Consider the following 20,246-nt stretch of genomic DNA (forward strand, 5'->3'; position numbering starts at 1 on the left):
AATTTGTCCTATTCTGTTTCAAGTTGTTTTTTTATATTTTATTTGATCCTAGTAACAGTCCTATGATGTGATTATCCCCATTTAATGGATGAAGACATGTAGTTCTTTTATGTATTTATTTATTTTGAGACAGAGTTGGGTGGTGGTCGGTTGTAATTGTCATTGCTGTTTAGCAGGCCTAGCCCAGGCTCACAGCTGCCAGCTTCAGTGTATGTGGCTGGCGCCCTAGCCACTGAGCTACAGGCACTGAGCCAACATGTAGTTCATGATGGAGCAGGGCTCTGACCTGCAGTTTTAACTCCCTTGTGATAATTATAAACCCCACCACGCCCCTTTGGTATTGTGCTTATTCTTTGAGACTCTATTATGTTTTAGGGAGGGAAATTTTGGGTCAATTTACTGGAGAATTTTCCTTTTTTTTCCTGAGACAGTCTCATGCTGTTGCCATGGGTAGAATGCCATGACGTCATCATAGCTCACAGCAACCTCCAACTCTTGGGCTCAAGCAATCCTCTTACCTCAGTTTTTCTATTTTTAGTAGAGACAGGTCTCATTCTTGCTTAAGCTGGTCTCGAACTCCTGATCTCAAGTGATCCATTACCTCTGCCTCCCAGAGCGCTAAGATTAAAGGTGTGAACCACTGTACCCAGCCTGGAGAATTTTTCTAATAGAGCTTGCTATGAACTGAATGTGTTCTCCTAAAATTCGTATGTTGAAATATAACCCTCAGTGTGATAGTATTTGGTCACAAGGCTTTTGGGTGGTAATTAGGGTTTGAGCACAGAACCCTTAAGATGGGATTTAAGAGAGAGCGCTCTTCTGTGTACCATGTGGGGATACAAGGAGTTCTTTACCTAATAAATGCAATCAATGTAACCTAAGTCTTTGTATCCTCCATGAGTCCCAAACAATAATAATAATTAAAAAAAGAGTTTGCTATCCAGAAGGCAGCTCTTACCAAAACCTAACCATGTGGATACCCTGATCTCACACTTCTAGCCTCCAGAATTGTGAGAAATAAACATTTTTTGTTAAAGTCTACAGTGATTTTTATGGCAGCTCAAACTTACCAGGCAAAAGGCCACATCATCAAAGCCTGTTAGGAATTTCATAGAGGGGATCTGGTGTGGGCATCAGCTTGGATCTGATTATTTTAGAGGTTCCTTCCAAAGTTAGGTGTCTAGAAATTCCTGGAGGGCAGGCTTTGTATATTCCTAAATTATTATTGTTATTATTATTATTTGAGACAGAGTTTCACTTTGTTGCCCTTGGTACAGTGCTGTGTCATTATAGCTCACAACAACTTCAAACTCTTGGGCTCAAGCAATTCTCTTGCCTCAGCCTCCTAAGCAGCTGGGATTACAGGAGCTCCCCACAGTGCCTGGCTATTTTTAGAGCCTAGGTCTCACTCTGGCTCAGACTGGTCTTGAACTTGTTAGCTCAGGCAATCCAACTGCCTTGGTCTCCCAGAGTGCTAGGATTACAGGTGGCAGGTTCGAATCCAGCCCAGGCAGGCCAAACAACAATGACGGCTGCAACCAAAAAATAGTCGGGCGTTGTGGTGGGCGCCTGTGGTCCCAGCTACTTGGGAAGCTGAGGCAGGAGACTCGCTTGAGCCCTGGAGTTGGAGGTTGCTGTGAGCTGTGATGTTACAGCACTCTACCCAGCGGGACAGCTTGAGGCTTTGTCTCAAATAAATAAATAAATAAATACTTGCTGGCTTAAAGCAGAAGCACTGCCTCAGACCATTTTTCCGTTGCTGGTATATATGCTGACCACTCTAGTTCTTCGTTATTATTATTATTTTTTTAACCTTCCTTAATGGGAAAAGAAATACATGCATATGATAGGAAATTTAAGCTGAACACTAAAAATACTCAAGGGGAGAGTCTCCCTGTTCTCCCTCTTTCCCGCAGATGCCATTGTTAATTCCTTGTGCACTGTGCACCTTCTAACTCAAGTGTGTAAGTCTCCTCTCTCTCTCAGCTTTTTTAAAAGCCAGAGGGGTTTAGTCGCAAAATGACTGCCGGCCCCATTTATCAAGCGGGCTTCTTCGCCTTGGCGGTAACCGCAACTGTCCTACCCTCCCAGGCCTGTTCAAAGCCCTCTGTGTGGACTGACTGCTGGGCCCTTCAAAGGCAGAAGTGCCCTTTGACCCGCGAGGGTCTGAGACCAGGCTGAGCCTCGAGCACCTGCGGTCCGGCGGCGAGCACACCCGGGAGGTTCTCCGCGATAGCACACGCCTCAGCATGTCAACATGCAAAAGTGGGGACGCCAACGTAGCGCTTAATCCCCCGAGACGGCAGAGCTGGCTCTGCGTGGGGGTCGCAGTAGGACTTTGTGCCCAGCTGCGTAAAGGAAGCGAAATTTGAGCTGCGCGCCTGCGGGAACTGGTAAATGGCAAGGACGCAGGACAAGCCCTTTCTTCCTGGCACCCCACACCGCAACACAAGATTTGCCCTCCGCCTCGGCTCCACCCACTCCGCCTCGGCTCCACCCCTCCGCCTCGGCTCCACCCCTCCGCCTCGGCTCCTCCCCGTCCGGCTCCTCCCCCGCCCGGGCCCGCCTCCATCCTCGTCCCTCCTTCTTTTCCTCTCTCTTCCTCCCCCTCTCCCTCCGCCTCCTTTCAGTCGCTTACTTCCATCGCGTCTCTCTCAAAACCCGGCGCGGATCGCGGGCCCGGGACTGGACCCCGCGCAGGCGCAGGAGCGGCGCCGGCTCGCTTGCCAATCGGAAGCGCCAGCCCTGAGCCAGGGAAGCGGCTGCAGAGGTTGCTCTGTCCCGCTGCCCGCCAGGCGGTTGGCTCCTGCTCCGGGCCCGGGCCACCGGCTGTGTAAGTGGTACGTGGGGGGCTCCCGGTGACGGAGCCCGGGCCGGCTGAGGGGAGGGCCGTCTGTGTCCCCGGCGTGCGAGTCGGCGTGTTCCCGCTGAGGGGCTCGACCCAGCCCACCTGTTCCGGGCCCAGTCAGCCCACACCTGTCCGGGTCCAGCTGTCCAGCCTGGGGTTCAGCTTACACCTGCTTGAGGCCCGGCTACCCCAGCCTGCCGCCCTTCTTACACCTGTCCGGGGGCCGTGTCCACACTCGCTGAATAACCCGGTCTACACCTGTTCCAGACCCGGCCCACACCTGCCATCTCTTGGGCCCCAGCCTTTGCTCTCCTCAGCACGCGCGGCTGTCATCCTCTTCCCCTCCCCGGCTCACGGGGCTCCCTCCGCTCTCGGCGAGCGCCTGCAGGGCGACCCCCGCCCGCCTCAGCCCCGGGCCTGGCTGCGCCCCCTGGACGGGGGCTGGTCCCCCGGCCGCCTTCCCTGCCTAGCGATCCCGAGGCAACCCTTCCCTCCCTGTTTCCCGCTGTATCTCTTCGGGGTAAAAGTGCCTGGAATCCAGCTGGGCGGATTATAAACAACACTGCATCCTAGTGTTATAAACAACACTGCATCCTAGTGAAGGCTTAAGGAATGTGGCAACAGGGTGCTGGCTTTGAGTTTTCTTCGCTGTCAGTTCTGCTACCACCCCCAGTTTACTTCCCCACATAAATGACTTTTCATTAAGCTGCCTGGTGGTAGGCTGTGGTGTTTGTTGTCCTCACATGTCTTTATAAAGAGAGCGACTAAAATGCTGAAAGCAGGGTTCCGTTCAGCAGAAGAGATGCCTGTGACACCCCCTTTCCGGTTTAAATGAGTGACTCTCAAGGTATTTCCAGACCAGTTTTATTTTTTAACGTGAAACAATAGCATGATGTTGGAGACTCAGGAATATTGCAGTCCTCAAGATCTCTGGACAAGGTTTTGTTGTGTCTTGTTTTGTATATTTGTTTTTTTAAAATTGTGTGGAAGACTAGGAGCATAACGAGAAAAATAACTATCAAAAAACTTTTTTTTTCTTCTCGGAGACAGAGTTTCACTTTATCACCGTGGCAGCGTCACAGCTCACAGCCACCTCCAGCTCCTGGGCTTAGGCGATTCTCCTGCCTCAGCCTCCGGAGTCGCTCGCACTACAGGCGCCTGCCACATCGCCCAGTTATTTTTTTGTTGCGGTTTGGCCGGGGCGGGGTTTGAACCCGCCACCTCTCGGTATCTGGGGCCGGCGCCCCAAGAAACATTTTTTAAAGTAACAGCTGTATTGAGACATTGTTTACCTACCATAAAGTTCATTTGTTTAAAGCAGTAGTTCTCAACCTTCCTAATGCCGCTACCCTTTAATACAGTTCCTCATATTGTGGTGACCCCCCAACCATAAAATTATTTTCGTTGCGACTTCATGACTGTAATTTTGCTACTGTTATGAATCGTAATGTAAATATCTGATATGCAGGATGTATTTAGGTGACCCCTGTGAAAGGGTTGTTGACCCCCAAAGGGGCCACGACCCACAGGTTGAGAACTGCTGGTTTAAAGTATGCAATTGAATGATGTTTTTAGTATGTCCACTTTTGTGCAACCATTACCATTCCAGAACATTTTCATCACCCCAGAAAGAAACTCCATACTTATTAGCAGTCAGTCCTGGTTCCCTCCTCCTACAGCCCCTGACAGCACTAATTTATTTTCCGTGTGTATGGATTTGCATATTTGGGACATTTCATATTAATGGAATTATACAGCATGTGGCATTTTGTATCTGGCTTTTTTTACTCAGCAATATTTTCAAGATTCATTCATTTTGTAGCATACACCAGCACTGTGTTCCTTTTTATGGCTGAATAATATTCCATTGTTTGGATATACCACATTTTGTGTATCTGTTTGGCAGTTAATGGATATTTGTGTTGTTTTAAATTTTTAGCTGTTATGAATAAGGCTGCTGTGAGCATTACTGTACAATTTTTTGGCATGCCTTGTGTTTTCAGATCTCTTGGCTGTATACCTAGGAAAAGCATTGCTGGTTTTAACTCTTAACTTTTTGAGAAACTACCGTGTTGGAGAACGGTATCTTTGATTTTTTTTTTTTTTTTTGAGAGGTCTCAAAACTCTATTCTGGGTGACGCCTGTGGCTCAGTGGGTAGGGCACCGGCCCCATATAGTGAGGGTGGTGGGTTCAAACCCAGCCCTGGCCAAACTGCAACAAAAAAATAGCTAGGTGTTGTGGCTGGCGCCTGTAGTCCCAGCTATTTGGGAGGCTGAGGCAAGAGAATTGCCTAAGCCCACGAGTTTGAGGTTGTTGTGAGCTGTGATGCCACGGTCTTCTACCAAGGGCGATAAAGTGAGCCTCTGTCTCTACAAAAATAAATAAAGAAACAACTCATGTTCTAGGGCCTTAAATATCACTCTGTTCATTTGGCAACGCCCAGGGCTTGCTTGCTGTTATGATGAGAGAATACTATTTTTTTCTTTTTAATTTTAAAAAATTGTGATAAAATATACATAACGTAAAATTTGCCTTCTTAAACATTTTACATATACAGATCAGTGATAATTAAGTACATGCATATTGTTATGCATTGATTACCACTATCTACCCAGAACATTTTATCTTTCCAAACTAAAACCCTATACCTATGAACATTAATTCTCCATTTCTTCTCTCTTCAGTCCCTGGAAACCTCCATTCTACTTTCTGGATAAGACAATATGTACTTTTTTTTTAGACAGAGTCTCACTATGTTACCCTCAGTAGAGTGCTATGGCATCACAGCTCACAGCAACCTCAAACACTTGGGCTTAAGAGAGCCTCCCAAGCAGCTGGGACTACAGGTGCCCACCACAACGACTGGCTATGTTGTTTGTTGTTGTTACAGTTGTCATTGTTGTTTAGCTGGCCTGGGCTGGGTTTGAACCTGCCAGCCTGGGTGTATGTGGCCGGTGCCTTATCCACTGAGGTATGGGCAGTGCCAGACAATCCATATTTTTAAAATAAGGCCCTTTCCTCATCTGATCTGGGCCTTAGTTTCCTTCTCTATACATTGTATAACCTTAGACTATATCTATGTTTTATAACTTCTTTTAAAACAATGCCTATCCCAGCACTCTGGGAAGCTGAGGGGGGTGTATTGCTTGAGCTCAAGAGTTCAAGAACAGCCTGAGCAAGAGTGAGACCCCAACTCTAAAAGAAAAAAAGCCAGGTGTTATGGCAGGCACCTGTAGTTGCAACTACTTGGGAGGCTGAGGCAAGTGAATCACTTGAGCCCAAGAGTTTGAGGTTGCTGTGAGCTATGATGCCACGGCACTCAACCCGAGGGTGACTGAGTGAGACTCTGTCTCAAAAACAAACAAAAAATTAACGAATGCCTCCTTTTGAGAAATATGAGCTCCCAAATCTCCTGTCTTCAAGATTTTGATATGTCCCGTGAGCGGTGCCATACGTTTTTTGTTGAAAGTTTATGTGATTTTTTGGTTCTTTCCAAGGTGATTTTTCTGTGAGGAAAAGTCTCTTCAGAGGACCTCTGCAGTGAAAGGGGTGATACTGCCTTGAGAGTGAACATGGTGATATAGGTGTGACCCATTTAGGACCTGGGTAGAAATAAGATATGTTAGGAGGGTGGCACATGTGGCTCAGTGAGTAGGGCGCCAGCCGCATATACTCACTGTGGCGAGTATATGGGTGGCGAGTTCGAACCCGGTCCTGGCCAAACTGCAACAAAAAAATAGCTGGGTGTTGTGGCAGGTGCCTGTAGTTCCAGCTACTCAGAAGGCTAAGGCAAGAGAATTGCCTAAGCCCAAGAGGTGGAGGTTGCTATGAGCTGTGATGCCATAGCACCCTATTGTAGGGCAACAAAGTGAGACTCTGTCTCTAAAAATATATGTGTGTGTGTTAGGCTAGGGATTCCTTTATTTTTTAATTTAATTTTGTTCATACCCCTCTATTTATGCGTGTTCTTGAAGTTTGTAGAGGATGAGTGTTAAGATCTAAAGTCCACCATGGGATAGATGGCCCAGGATCTGCACATCCTGAATTAAAATAGAGCCTAACTTCCACTAGCTTCATGGTAAAGCTGCTTCTGCCATGGGTATACTTATAAGGATAAGCATACTTATAGGGACAGCAGATTGATTTCTTTGTTTAAGATGGGGTCTTGCTCTGTTGTTGCCCAGACTGGAATGCAGTGGCACACTCATAGTGTTCTTAACCTTGAACTCTTGGGCTCAAGTGATCTTTCTGGTTTCATCTTCTAAGTAGCTGGGACTATAGATACTCACCACCATGCCAAGTTAATTAAAAAAATTGTTTTTGCTGGAGACAGGGTCTTGCTATGTTGTCCAGGGTGGTACTGAACTCCTGGCCTCAAGAGATCCTCTGCCTTGGCTTCCCAAAGTGCTGGGATTATAGATGTAAGCCACCATGCCTACCAAACAACAGAAATATTTATTGAGTACATCTTGCAGAGAACATGTTTTCACACTCCTTGCACGATATAGGGAGCTCATTTAATCTCAGTAAACTTTCATAAAATTAGACTTTTTATTTTGAGATATAATTACAGATTCGTATTAGTTGTAAGAAATAACACAGAAAAAGCCTGTGTACCCTTTGCCCAGTTTCCCCAGTGGTACCATCTAATAAAATGATGGTACATTATCAAAAGCAAAATATTGGCTCACTAACCCTTTAAGGTATATGTTGTTATTCTCTTTTTCTTTTGCAGTTTTTGGCCAGGACCAGGTTTGAACCCACCACCTCCAGTATATGGGGCTGGCGCCCTATCCTTTGAGCCACAGGCACTGCCTGTTATTCCCATTTTTATTCATGATTAAACTAAGGTGACTCGATTTAACACTGGTAAAGTGGGACACCATTGACGGTGGGGGGCAGGCTTTGGTGTGTTCCTAATTAAAAATTTGGTCTATATGGAGCAACAAAAATTTTCATAGAATGCAAAAATAGTATTGTAATATATATTTTTCAATTTCAAAGTAGTACAATTTACAAATATACTACATTAAAAATTATGTATAGTATTATCCTTTGGCATATTTCTCATTTGAGTGAATTTTTTTTAGTAGATTGCTGCTGTTGTTTAAAAGGTCATGAAATTTTTCACAAGAATTTGTTAAATTATATTTCACACATAAAATGGCTTTCAAAGTCTCAACACTTAATTGTTATTTTTCTGATGTCCACACTATTTACCGTAGAAAAAACGCATTTAGTCACAACATTAGTTCCTGGTAAGGACAGGGCGTATCCCACAGTTTTTAGTGCATTATTGTATGGAACATGTTTGGTTTCAAAATGATGAAATATTTCTAACCATTTGTTCTCTATTGTGATTTTTTGCTGATGCCCAAGTTTTAACCTTTTCCTTATCAATATATTTTTTAAATAATGATACCTCGTAAGTCATAAGTGTCACTTTCAAGGCCAGCGCTAGGCTTTTTGCCGCCACTATAAAATATAAATAATATGAGTACTGTCTGTTAAATTCATGAAATAAATAAATAAATGACTTACCTAAATTATTTGAATAGCTGATTTGTTGACAGTTACAAAATGTTTTCATCGTTGCCAATGCCAAAAAATGCCGTTGTTCATTAAGTCCAAACAATGGTGGTCGAATTCTAACAACTGATCAACAATGCGAACTTTGATAAGCAGTTCTCGATAATCAGTTCTCAACAATTATTTGTTATTATTAAAGTTTAACTTTGTAAAATTAACAAAAATAATATAAAACTCCTATCCTGGCGAAATAGCCACATGGCAGCTAAAAACCGTATGTATATTCCCTTCCTGTTCTCCCACCATTCCCTAGCTTGTCATGCATTCTTTCCAAAAATCGGGACTTTTTAAAAATGCCGCAGGATAAGGGACAAATTGTTAAAAATTGGGACTGTCCTGCCAAAAGCGGGACGTCTGGTCACCTTAGACTAAACTGGGGGTCAGGAGAGTGTACAGACTTGTCCCAGTTCACCTAGGAGTTGAATATCATCTCTGACTACCAGGGTGTGAAATTTCCTTCTAACTGTCTAGGGCTGGGGCAGCCTTCGTTTGATTGGTTATTTGTTCATTCATTCATTCATTCCTTCAACAAACATCTATTGAGTAGCCAGATTCTTTCAGATAGTTATCTAATTTGATTCTTCAGCAGCACTGAAAGTCAGCACTTTATTTTTATATCTGGAAAAACTAGCTCGGAGTGATTATAAAACTCATTTATAAAGGAGGGTCAGTATATTTATTTGTATAATCCCTCCTTTTATGCCAGGTACTGTGCTACGTACTTTACATCTGCAGCCTCCTTTAATCTGGATGCAGTTTCAGAAGGCAACTGTGTTTTTTTTTTTTGTTGTTGTTGTTAAGACAGAGTCCCACCCTGTGCCCTGAACAGAGTACAGTGGCATCATAGCTCACTGCAACCTCAGACTCAGGCTGTGGGCATCCTGCTGCTTCAGCCTCTGGAAGCCGCTGGGAGGGATTACAGGTGCTTGCTGTGGTGCCTGGCTAGGTTTTTCCGTTTTTTTGGAGTCAGGGCCTCACTCTTGCTCAGGCAAGTCTCGAACTCCTGAGCTCAAGCAATTCTTCCTCTTAGGCCTCCCACAGTGCTGGGATTATAGGTGTGAACCACCATGTGTGGCTGTTTTTTTTTTTTTTTTTTTTTTTTTTAGTGCTGTGGCATCATTCACAGCAACCTCAAACTCCTGGGCTCAAGCTATCGTCTTGCCTCAGCCTCCCCAGTAGCTAGGACTGGGCACCTGCCACTGGCCCAGGTAATTTTTTATATATTTTTTAGAGACGGGGCCTCCCTCTTGCTTAGGCTGGTCTAGAACTAAGCTCAAACAATCCACCTGCCTCAGCCTTCCAGAGTGCTAGGATTACAGGTGTGAGCCTCCGTACACAGCAGGAAGCAAATTTTATCATCTCCCTTATTTTGTAGCAGAAGAGCTCAGGGAGACTGGAATTCAATGTAGATCTGATTGACTGTGGGTTTTTTCATCATATCCTGGTGAAGGGGTGGGGGCAATTATTCATATGTTCTTTCATTCATCCAAGAACCATTTTTGAGCATTGCCTCTATACGACTATCTAGTTAGGTGGTGGGAATAGAAAGGTAAGAAGCAGCTCCATTTCTGCAGAAATTCAAAACTGAGTCCGGGAGACCCAAAACCTGCAGTTAATAGGACTGTGGTGAGAGCTATGAGAGCAAAGGGAGCACAGCCTAAGGAATTAGTTTCACAGCCTGCGGGGGGCTTACCTTGCCTTCCAGGGAGGAGCTTCGGGATTACCGTATCCAAAGGATGCCAGCAGCATCCAAAACCGTGCGTCTGAAAGCCTCGTTTTCCTCTTTGGACAGGAACTTCGAAATGAGCGTCCCCGACTACATGCAGTGTGCAGAGGACCACCAGACTCTGCTCGTGGTGGTCCAGCCGGTCGGCATCGTCTCTGAAGAGAACTTCTTCCGGATCTACAAGAGGATCTGCTCCGTGAGCCAGATCAGCGTGCGAGACTCCCAGCGAGTGCTCTACATCCGCTACAGGCACCACTACCCGCCCGAGAACAACGAGTGGGGTGACTTCCAGACGCACCGTAAGGTCGTGGGCCTCATCACCATCACAGACTGCTTCTCGGCCAAGGACTGGCCGCAGACATTTGAGAAGTTCCACGTGCAGAAGGAGATCTACGGCTCCACGCTGTACGACTCCCGGCTCTTCGTCTTTGGGCTTCAGGGGGACATTGCGGAGCAGCCCCGCACTGACGTGGCCTTCTACCCCAGCTACGAGGACTGCGAGACGGTGGAGAAGAGAATTGAGGACTTCATTGAATCGCTCTTCATTGTGCTTGAGTCCAAGCGTCTGGACAGAGCCACCGACAAGTCTGGGGACAAGATCCCCCTTCTCTGTGTCCCGTTTGAGAAAAAGGACTTTGTAGGACTGGACACAGACAGCAGGTAAGTTTACCTAGAGACTCGGGTTCCTTGGCTTCCTGGCTTACATGAGAAGGGAGAAGGTACTGCAGTGAGGAGAAGAAAGGTGTTGCCCCTTGGCTTCTAAAACCTGGTTAGCCCGAGTCTTTCAGGGTTAGCGGTACACTCAGTCCCCTCTCCCAGGGGTATCCCCAGTGGGGCTCCAGGGAGCTGCGCCCAGTGCAGGAGCTGCAGCCACTTGCTGTCAAGCACCGGAAATGAGGTTGGTTGGGATGTTCTGCGAGTGAAATGCATACCCGATTTTTTTTTTTTTTTTTGAGACGGAGCCTCAAGCTGTCCCCCTGGGTAGAGTGCCATGGCATCATGCTCACAGCAACCTCCAACTCCTGGGCTCAAGCGAGTCTCCTGCCTCAGCCTCCCAAGTAGCTGGGACCACAGGCGCCCGCCACAACGCCCGGCCATTTTTTGGTTGCAGCCGTCATTGTTGTTTGGCAGGCCCGGGCTGGGGATTCGAACCTGCCACTTTAGGTGTATGTATGTGGCTGGCGCCTTAGCCGCTTGAGCCACAGGCGCCGAGCCTGCATACCCGATTTTGAGACTTACTATTGAAAAAAGAATATTAAATATCTTTCTAGTATTTTTTATATAAATGTGTCAAAATGTCTGGGGTGGTGGCTCACACCTATAATCCTAGCACTGTGGGAGGCTAAGGCAGGTGAATTGCTTGAGCTCAGGAGTTGGAGACTTGTTTGAGTGAGAGTGAGATTCTAATTGTGTGTGGGGAGAGCCTGTAATCCCAGCAGCTTCTAGAGGCTGAGGCAGCAGGATGTCCATACCCTGAGTCTGGGGTTGCAGTGAGCTATGACACCATTACACTTTGCTCAGGGCATAGGTTTGGACTCTGTCTCAACAACAACAAAACAACAAGGAAATAAAAAGAAAATAATAAAAAAAGAAAATGATAAAAGTGTCAAAATGATAGTATCTTAAATATACTAGATTAAATCAAATATTTTATTAAAATCAATTTAACTGTTCTTTACTTTTTATTTATTTATTTTTTGAGACAGTCTCATTAGGTCACCCTCGGTAGAGTACTGTGGTATCACAGCTCACAGCAACCTCAAACTCTTGGGCTTAAGTGATGCTCTTGCCTCAGACTCCCAAGTGGCTAGGACTATAGACACCTGCCACAACGCCTGGCTACTTTTTATTGTTGTTGTTCTTGTAGTTGTCATTGTTGTTTGGCAGGCCTGGCCAGGTTTGAACCTGCCAGCCCTGGTGTATGTGGCTGGCACTCTAGCCACTGAGCTATAGGTGCCGAGACTGTTTTTCACTTCTTAAAATGTGGCAACTAGAAACTTAATTTAGTTATGTGGTTTGCATTTTGTTTTATTTATTTTTTGAGACAGAGTCTCACTCAAACTCCCTGGGGTTCAGTGCTATAGTGTCATAGCTCACAGCAACCTCAAACGCTTGGGTTCAAAGTAGCTGGGACTACATGCACCAGACACAACGTCTGGCTATTTGATTTTAGAGACGGGATCTGTCTCTTGCTCAGGCTGGTCTTAAACCAGTGAGCTCACGCAATCCGCCTGCCTCAGCCTCCCAGAGTGCTAGGATTACAGGCGTGAGCCACCATGCCTGGCCTACCCTTTTTTTCCAGTCTCATACCTTTGATTCCTAGAGGAAGCGCTGAATCTGCAGAGGTAGGAACCAGGTCTGGGTTGGACTAGAGGTAGGTAGAGCCTGCATCTCCTGGCTCCCAGACTAGGTATAGTGAATGTCTTAAGCTGCCTTCTCCTGGTGGCTGCCATATCAGATTCCTCACTACGGAGCAGCCAAGGTGAATATCAGGATGGCAGAAAGAGCCTCAGGGGGTCCCTCAAGAGCTGCCTTACACCAATGGAAAGTATGCCTGTATTCTCTGTATACCAAGGACTGTTGAGTAGGGCAGGAAAAGGTCAGTCTGCACTTCTTGCCTGCTATTAATTCAGAAACTTTACTGAGAACCAGAATTACAGATTTGTTCTTCGTTGAGATTTCTTCCACTCCTCTGTTTCACCATGCTGGCATGGTGGCTGTCTGGCAGAGGGGGATGAAATGCAAGCTTGGCAGCAACCGTGTGCCAAGAGGGGGCCCTTTTGCCAGGGAGAGTGCGGTGTAGCTGTGTCACTCACTGACCACGTGGACGTGGACGTGGGCAGGGTGAATCTGTCCTCTCCTGTAGGAATCAGCTGTGATCCACAGGTGAGGGTTAAAGGGCACAGTGTGCATGCTGGCGTTGTGCCTGCTGCAAAGTAGGTGCTCAGTGTGTTTCTTGAATTTATCTAAGATTTATCTAAGTCAGACAGTGACTTTCTGGTTGTTGGTACATCTGGGGAGAAAATATAGAATTAAGAAAACAAAATCCGAGTCCAGCCCTAGGAGTTGGAAGCACAGAGTTGCCCTCACACCTGTTTGTAGCACTTCACAGGGTTTGGAAGGAATTTTTTCTTTCTCACCCAAATGTGTATTTGGTTTAAGAAAAGGGAATGTAGAGGTGGCGCCTGTGACTCAAAAGGGTAAGGCGCCGGTCCCATATGCCAGAGGTGGCGGGTTCAAACCCAGCCCTGGCCAAAAATGCCAGAAAAGGGAATGTGACTTATCATAAACCAGATCTGTGCTTAATTCTCACGGCAGCCATCTGATTTACTGTGAGTGCTCAGCCTGGCTGCTGTGGGGCTAAGGCAGCAAGATTTAGAAACCTGGGCAGGCACCGAGCAACAGAGCTGATGTGCTCACTGGGTCTGACTCCAAAGTCTAGGGCCTTCCCACCTTACCTTGCTGCACACTGGTATGCCTGCTATGCCTCTTAAAGAACCCACACTGCCGTAAGGGTGGGCAGGCACCTTCATTTTTATAAAGTGGTACTGCATAGCGTATACAGTATGTGTATTCCTTTGACTGGTACCTTCTTCTTTTGCCAACATGGGACACCAGTGATGTTTTTCATTCACCAACTTCTTGGTTGTGAGGTTGCAGATTCACTAATGAATACCAGCTCTTTTGTCCCCCGCCTTTTTTTTTTTTTTAAGAGACAGAGTGTTAACTCTATTGCTCAGGCTGGAATGTGCAGTGGTATGATCATGGCTTCCTGTAACCTTGAACTCCTGGGCTCAAGGGACCTCCCATCTTATCTTTTTTATTTTTGTTGTTGTTGTTCTTTTTGGCTGTGGCTGGGTTTGAACCCACCACCTCTGGCATATGGGGCTGGCGCCCTATTCCTTTGAGCCACAGGTGCTGCCCATCCACCTTATCTTCTTAAGTACCTGGGACTATGGGAGTATAGTACCAGGCCCAGCTATTTTTTAATTTTTTTGTAGATACGGGAGGGATCTTACTATGTTGCCCAGGCTAGTCTTGAACTCCTGGCCTCAAGTGATCCTCCCACCTTGGCCTCCAAAAGTGCTGGGATTACAGGCATGAACCACTGTGCCTTTCAAAATCTATGCTCACAATTGAGCAGGAATAAAGAAAGTGTATTGGGATGTGGTGCCTCACACATAGTGGGTAATAACTGACTAGAGTTTACTGAGAGCCTTCATGTGCCAGACACAGCCCTAGGCACTGAAAAATACAGCAACAGTAAAACTGCCCTCAGGGCTGCTCTTTCTACTCTAGGGGTCAGTCATCGTTTGGGCTTCAATGAGGTAATGACTCAAGTGACCTCAAATTAAATATATTCTCCTTTGATAGCTGCTAATTGGTTAGGGTTTCACTGCTCCGTAATTCTCTAATTTGTAAGTGGAGATTTGGTGCAGGAACAGAGGCTTGCTCTCACCTACAGTTCTTGGTAGGAGTGAGGAAAGTGTCTAGCCTGAGATGAGATTCTATTTTGTAGCTCAATAGGAAATTTCTAGATGTGCGTCCAGGTTTGATTTGACACACTGGCCACACTGATAGAGTCTATGACAGATAATTATAACTTTAGGTTCTAGACTTCCCAGTAACACTAGGTGCAGATGTGCTTTACCTAGACCTTCACATGTTCCCCTACTCATTAAATCCCATGGTCAGTTCTTGTAATGTGGTGTTGTAGCTATCAAAGTTATTTTTGTTCTTATGTGTTTCTAATTTTTGCTTGTTCCTCTTTCTTTTCTTTTTCTTTTTCTTTTTTTCCATCATACTGCCCTGTGAGTGTGTTGTTGGGTCTGAAAAGGTAGGCTGTGAACACATTGCATTACAAACAGCTAGATTTCCCCATGTGCTGCCCTCTGATAGCCTTCATCGCTTTAAACAAAAACTTACTGCTGCTTATATCCATATGTTAACTGAGTAATTTTTTAATTTTTTACATGTTTTTAATTTTAGCTTCTTTAGCACACAGCCTAATGGGGTCGGATATTTGTTAAAATATTTGCTCTGGGACAACTTGTTTGGTCTTTAGTGTTTGGTAACAAATAAGCCTTTATTAATTAATTTTTTTTTGAGGAAGTGAAATGCTAATTGATTTAGTTGGCTGCAGAAGGATTTTTATGGCATATTTTAACTGGGAAGGTCTCAGAGTGCCATGCCTTGCCTGGCCCTGGGCTTCTAACGAGCACATCTGGCACGTGATTCCCGGCTGCGGCTGCGCTGTGCATGGGGTGAGGGAGCAGCTGGCACGGGAGTGTGCTGGCGGCAAAGGGAGCTGTGGGAGGGAGCGTCTGCCCGCTGTTCTTTTGCTTTTGCCTTGAGCATGCTATTTCCCCTTTGCCTTCACCTCAGCAACTCTCCCCTACACGGGGGCAGAGGCCATTCTAAAATTGACACTAGTCTTTTGCCCTCCCTTTATAAGGGCTGAAGTATTTTTCTAAGTATCATGAACACAGCCTTCTCCTAAATAGGCGGTTCATTTAGATCGTAGGGACACGAGGACCTCTGTAATTGACCACTGGTTTCTCTCTGCTCCTGCCCTGAGAATTCAGAGCCAGACTCGCTGCTGTTCACCTGTGGCCATCCTACAGGCCTTTACTTGTATCAGACTTATCTTCTCTTTAACCCTGTGAAGGCAGGGAGGCTGTTTCTGTCCGTTAAGGATAATGACCATCACTGATGGCACATGGTTTGTGTTACCAACTTAGACTCCCCAGCACCTATGGTCAGTCTGCAGGACAGGCTTTGGCTGACCTAGTGCCCACCCACCCCATTTCATCTCACTGCAGGGAAGGGTCCCCACTTTTGTACTGTCATCACCAGTGTGCTGCTGGGGGCCTTGTTTCTTCTTTAGTGCTCTGGTCTGAGTGTGGGCACTTTCATTCTTCATTTACTTTGTCTCATTTGAGACAGGCCAGGCTTTCTGAAATATGCCATTACATTCTGGGGTGGGAGGACATAAAAGAAATTGAAGTAGCAAGTATAAGAAGTAGGAGCTAGGCTTGGTGCCTGTGGCTCAAGTGGCTAAGGTGCCAGCCACATACACCTAAGATGGTGGGTTCAAATCCAGCCCAGGCTGCCAAACAACAAACAGCTGCAACCAAAAAAATAGCCAGGCATTGTGGCGGGCTCCTGTGGTCCCAGCTACTTGGGAGGCAGAGGCAGGAGACTCGCTTGAGCCCAGGAGTTGGAGGTTACTGTGAGCTGTGATGCCATGGCACTCTACTCAGGGGGACAGCTTTTTGAGGCTCTGTCTCAAAAAAAAAAAAGTAGGAGCTATTCAGCTTGGAAAATGCCAGGCAGGGATCCTGGGTTGGCTGATTTATCCTGGGCTGTGGGGCCTTTCCTGCTGCCTGCTGGATCCCAGGACCGATGTGAGGACGGTTGGTCTGGGCTCCCCTCCTCACCTGCTCTTCTCTGGCAGGACAGTCACCAAGATCATTACCTAGGAACTTTTCTGGATATCACACCCTGTAGAGTCCAGAGCATGGGAGAACTGTGAATCCTTATCCTCGGTTGTCCTCTTGGCCTCCTTTGTAACAGACAAGTGCCTTTCTAAGGGACCTGTGCTGGGAGAGCCCTCCCACATTACCGAGTGCCCTCCGGGTGACTCAGCACATGCTTACTGGCTTGCTGTGCACTGTGCCAGATGCTGGGGAACCAAGTCAAGATGTACTTTAGAGACAGGTGAAGAAAAGACGATGACAGAAAGAGGAAACCAAGTGTGATACTCAGGTTTCTGACAGGAACAAATGGGGATGTGGTGGGGGCAGTTTACTACAGTGGGGAAGACTCGAGGTACATATGGATGTGCTTTTCAGACTCGTATTGGGCATTTAAATGGAGACATTAAAGAGGCAGTTGGATGAGGTAGGGGAAATAGTTGGACTAGACATATACGTGGGGTGTTGTCAGTGTTTAGCCTGTATTTAAAAAAATGAGTGTGAAGAGCTGATCTAGAGAGACTGAGGCAGGAGGAAGGTCCAGGGCTGACTCCTGGGCACTCACCATGACCACAGGGTTGGTGGAAAGCCCAGACCATGGAGGTTTTATGTATTATTCTATGGAGTTTTGGTTTTAGGACTAGCTGCCACTTATCCTAACAGTGCTGGAGGCAGGGTTGCTACTAACGAAATCTGAAGGGATGATGTGGCTAGATTTGTGTTTTAGGAAGATTGCTCTGTAGGCAGGAAGGAGGCAGTGAGCCCAGGTAGGGGCCCCAGTTGGGTGGGAGTGGGCAGAAGGTAGAGGGGATTCTTCCTTGAGGGAAGGAAGAGGGGTGTGAGAGGTGGCAGGGTTCCCAGCTGAACAGGTTGTTTTTCCCATGGCCTGAAAGGACACGCTGGAGTGGGGATCTGAGGGAACAAGGGAGAATTGGGAGAAGGACCATTGGACAGTTCTGGAATAGATCTTTTTTTTTTAACAGTACACTTAAAAAACCAAACCTCTTATGAACATTGATAGTTAATTATCAAGGAGGCAGTTCTTTTTTATTCCTTGTAAGTGTGAGGCACTGTATCGGGTGGATACGAGAACAGATTAGACAATCTGTCATCAGAGGATTCATACTTCCTAGGGGAGTAATACAAGATTGAAAGGGAAGAGGGGAGGGCACCAGCTAGCCACCACTCCTTCCTAGCCCACTTGTGTCACACTGACGGTCACAGGGGTGGTAACAGGCCCCTGTGCAGAGAGGGAGGCATTCTTACAGTGCTTCAGCTTTACACAGCCAGTAAGCCAAGCAGCAGCATTCGGACTTAGGGTCATCAGACTATAAACTTGTGTTCTCCACTAATTCTGTCATCTTGTTATAGAAGTACTTCAGTTTTGGAGCCTTTCAGAAAAACTCCCCCCAAAATTTGTCTTGCTTGAGTGCTATGGATTGATTTCACAAAGATCAGACTTCTTTGAAGGTTAGGTAGCATCAAAGTGTTGTATATTCTGGAGAGATTAAGTTTTCATTTCTGCAATGATATGGTGCAATTAATGCACATATACAAAATAAAACTTAGGAACTTCTAAAGTTTTTTTTTTTAAGAGACAGACTCTCACTTTGTTGACCTCGATAGAGGGCCATGGTGTCACAACTCACAGCAATCTCCAACTCCTGGGCTTAGGCTATTCTCTTGCCTTAGCCTCCCAAGTAGCTGGGACTGCAGGCACCCGCCACAATGCCCGACTATTTTTTTGTTGCAGTTTGGCCGGGGCGCCTGTAGTCCCAGCTACTTGGGAGGCTGAGACAAGACTAGAGAATTGATTAAGTCCAAGAGTTTGAGGTTGCTGTGAGCTGTGATGCCACAGCACTCTACCAAGGGTGACAAAGTAAGACTCTGTCTCAAAAAAATAAAACAAAACAAAATGAAAATTTTTGTCCTTCCTTCCCTCTTATCTCTTTATCTTCCTTCCAAATGCCCTCAGGTCATGGCCTTAATGGAGCGGATAGACACATGCCTATATATACATACATATGTGTCTGTGTGTATATATATATATTTATTTATTTTTATTTTTAAATTTTTTCAGACAGAGTCTCACTCTGTTGCCCTGGGTAGAGTACAATGGCATTGCTTACAGCAGCCTCAAACTCCTGGGTTCAGGTGATCCTCTAGCTTCAGGTTCCCTTGTAGCTAGGACTACAGGTACCCACCACAACACCTGGCTAATTTTTCTATTTTTTTTTTTGGCTGGGGTTGGGTTTGAATCTGCCACCTCTGGCATATGGGGCTGGTGCCCTACTCCTTTGAGCCACAAGCGCTGCCTGAATTTTTCTATTTTTAATAGAGATGGGGATCTTGGCTCAGGCTAGTCTTAAATTGAGCTCCAGTCATCCACCTGCCTCAGCCTCCAAGAGTGCTAGGATTACAGGCATGAGCCATCAAAATACCCGTATTTTAATAATGACTATACAGTCCTGTTGTGGAGGGGTACCCAGCCGAGAGCTACAGGACATTATCAAGGAAGACTTCTAGAGAGGAAGAGGGCTGTGTAGAGTTCTGAAGACAGAATAAGAGTTAGCCGGGTGAAGGGGCAAGGAGGGTAGCTCAGGTGAAAGGGACAGCATGAGCAGAGGCTGGGGCTTGGGGAGAATACTGTGCTGAAAAGTTCTGAGCCAGCCCATGTCCTAGAGTTCAGGGTTAGATGCCCCACTGCAGGAAGATGCTGGAGAGAGCCTGGTCTTAGAAGGCTTTGGAGGAGCTTGGGTTCTTTTTTTTTTTTTTTTGCTATTTTTATTTTTTTATTAAATCATAAAAAGGTAGATCATGTATACATTAATGCATTTATGGGGTACAGTGTGCTGATTTCATATAAATTTGGAATGCTTACATTGTACAGGTTAATATATCCCTCATCTCATTTACTTAATTATTATGTTAAGAGATTTATACTCTATACTTAATAGATCCGACATGTGTCCTTGCAATAGGCGCCATAGGTGTGATCCCACCACTCACCCTCCCTCCATCTGACCTTCCCCCTTCCCTCCCATCCACTCCTCATCCTGGGCCATAGTTGTGATCTATTCTTCATGTGAAAGTGTGAGTGACTATAAATTGGTTTCATAATAGTACTGAGTACATTGCATACTTTTTCCTCCATTCTCGAGATACTTTACTAAGTAGGATATGTTTCAGCTTCATCCATATAAACATAAAAGAGGTAAAGTCACCATGTTTTTTTTTTTTTTTTTTTTTTTGGAGACAGAGCCTCAAGCTGTCCCCCTGGGTAGAGTGCCGTGGCATTATAGCTCACAGCAACCTCCAACTCCTGGGCTCAAGCGAGTCTCCTGCCTCTGCCTCCCAAGTAGCTGGGACCACAGGCGCCCGCCACAACGCCCGGCTATTTTTTGGTTGCAGCCGTCATTGTTGTTTGGCGGGTCCGGGCTGGGGATTCGAACCCGCCACCCTAGGTGTATGTGGCTGGCGCCCTAGCCGCTTGAGCCACAGGCGCCGAGCCAAGTCACCATGTTTTTTAAAGGCTGCATAATATTCCATGGTATACATATACCACAATTTATTAATCCATTCATGGGTCGATGAGCACTTGGGCTT

At 46.1% G+C, this 20,246-nt stretch overlaps 1 protein-coding gene across 1 annotated transcript in view; it reads left to right on the forward strand.

Moving 5' to 3' along the window:
* Window positions 1–2,717: 2,717 nt before the first annotated feature.
* The window catches only part of TRAPPC9 (trafficking protein particle complex 9), a 727,753-nt gene continuing 710,224 nt past the window's right edge, over window positions 2,718–20,246 (forward strand). The window contains exons 1-2 of the mRNA XM_003792853.3: window positions 2,718–2,833; window positions 10,231–10,824. Of these exons, the coding sequence (XP_003792901.2) occupies window positions 10,241–10,824 (584 nt within the window). The 5' untranslated portion in view covers window positions 2,718–2,833; window positions 10,231–10,240. The remainder of the gene's footprint in view (window positions 2,834–10,230; window positions 10,825–20,246) is intronic.

Source organism: Otolemur garnettii, unplaced genomic scaffold (assembly GCF_000181295.1).
Source record: "Otolemur garnettii isolate 467f Iridium unplaced genomic scaffold, OtoGar3 scaffold00062, whole genome shotgun sequence".
Taxonomy (NCBI): domain Eukaryota; kingdom Metazoa; phylum Chordata; class Mammalia; order Primates; family Galagidae; genus Otolemur; species Otolemur garnettii.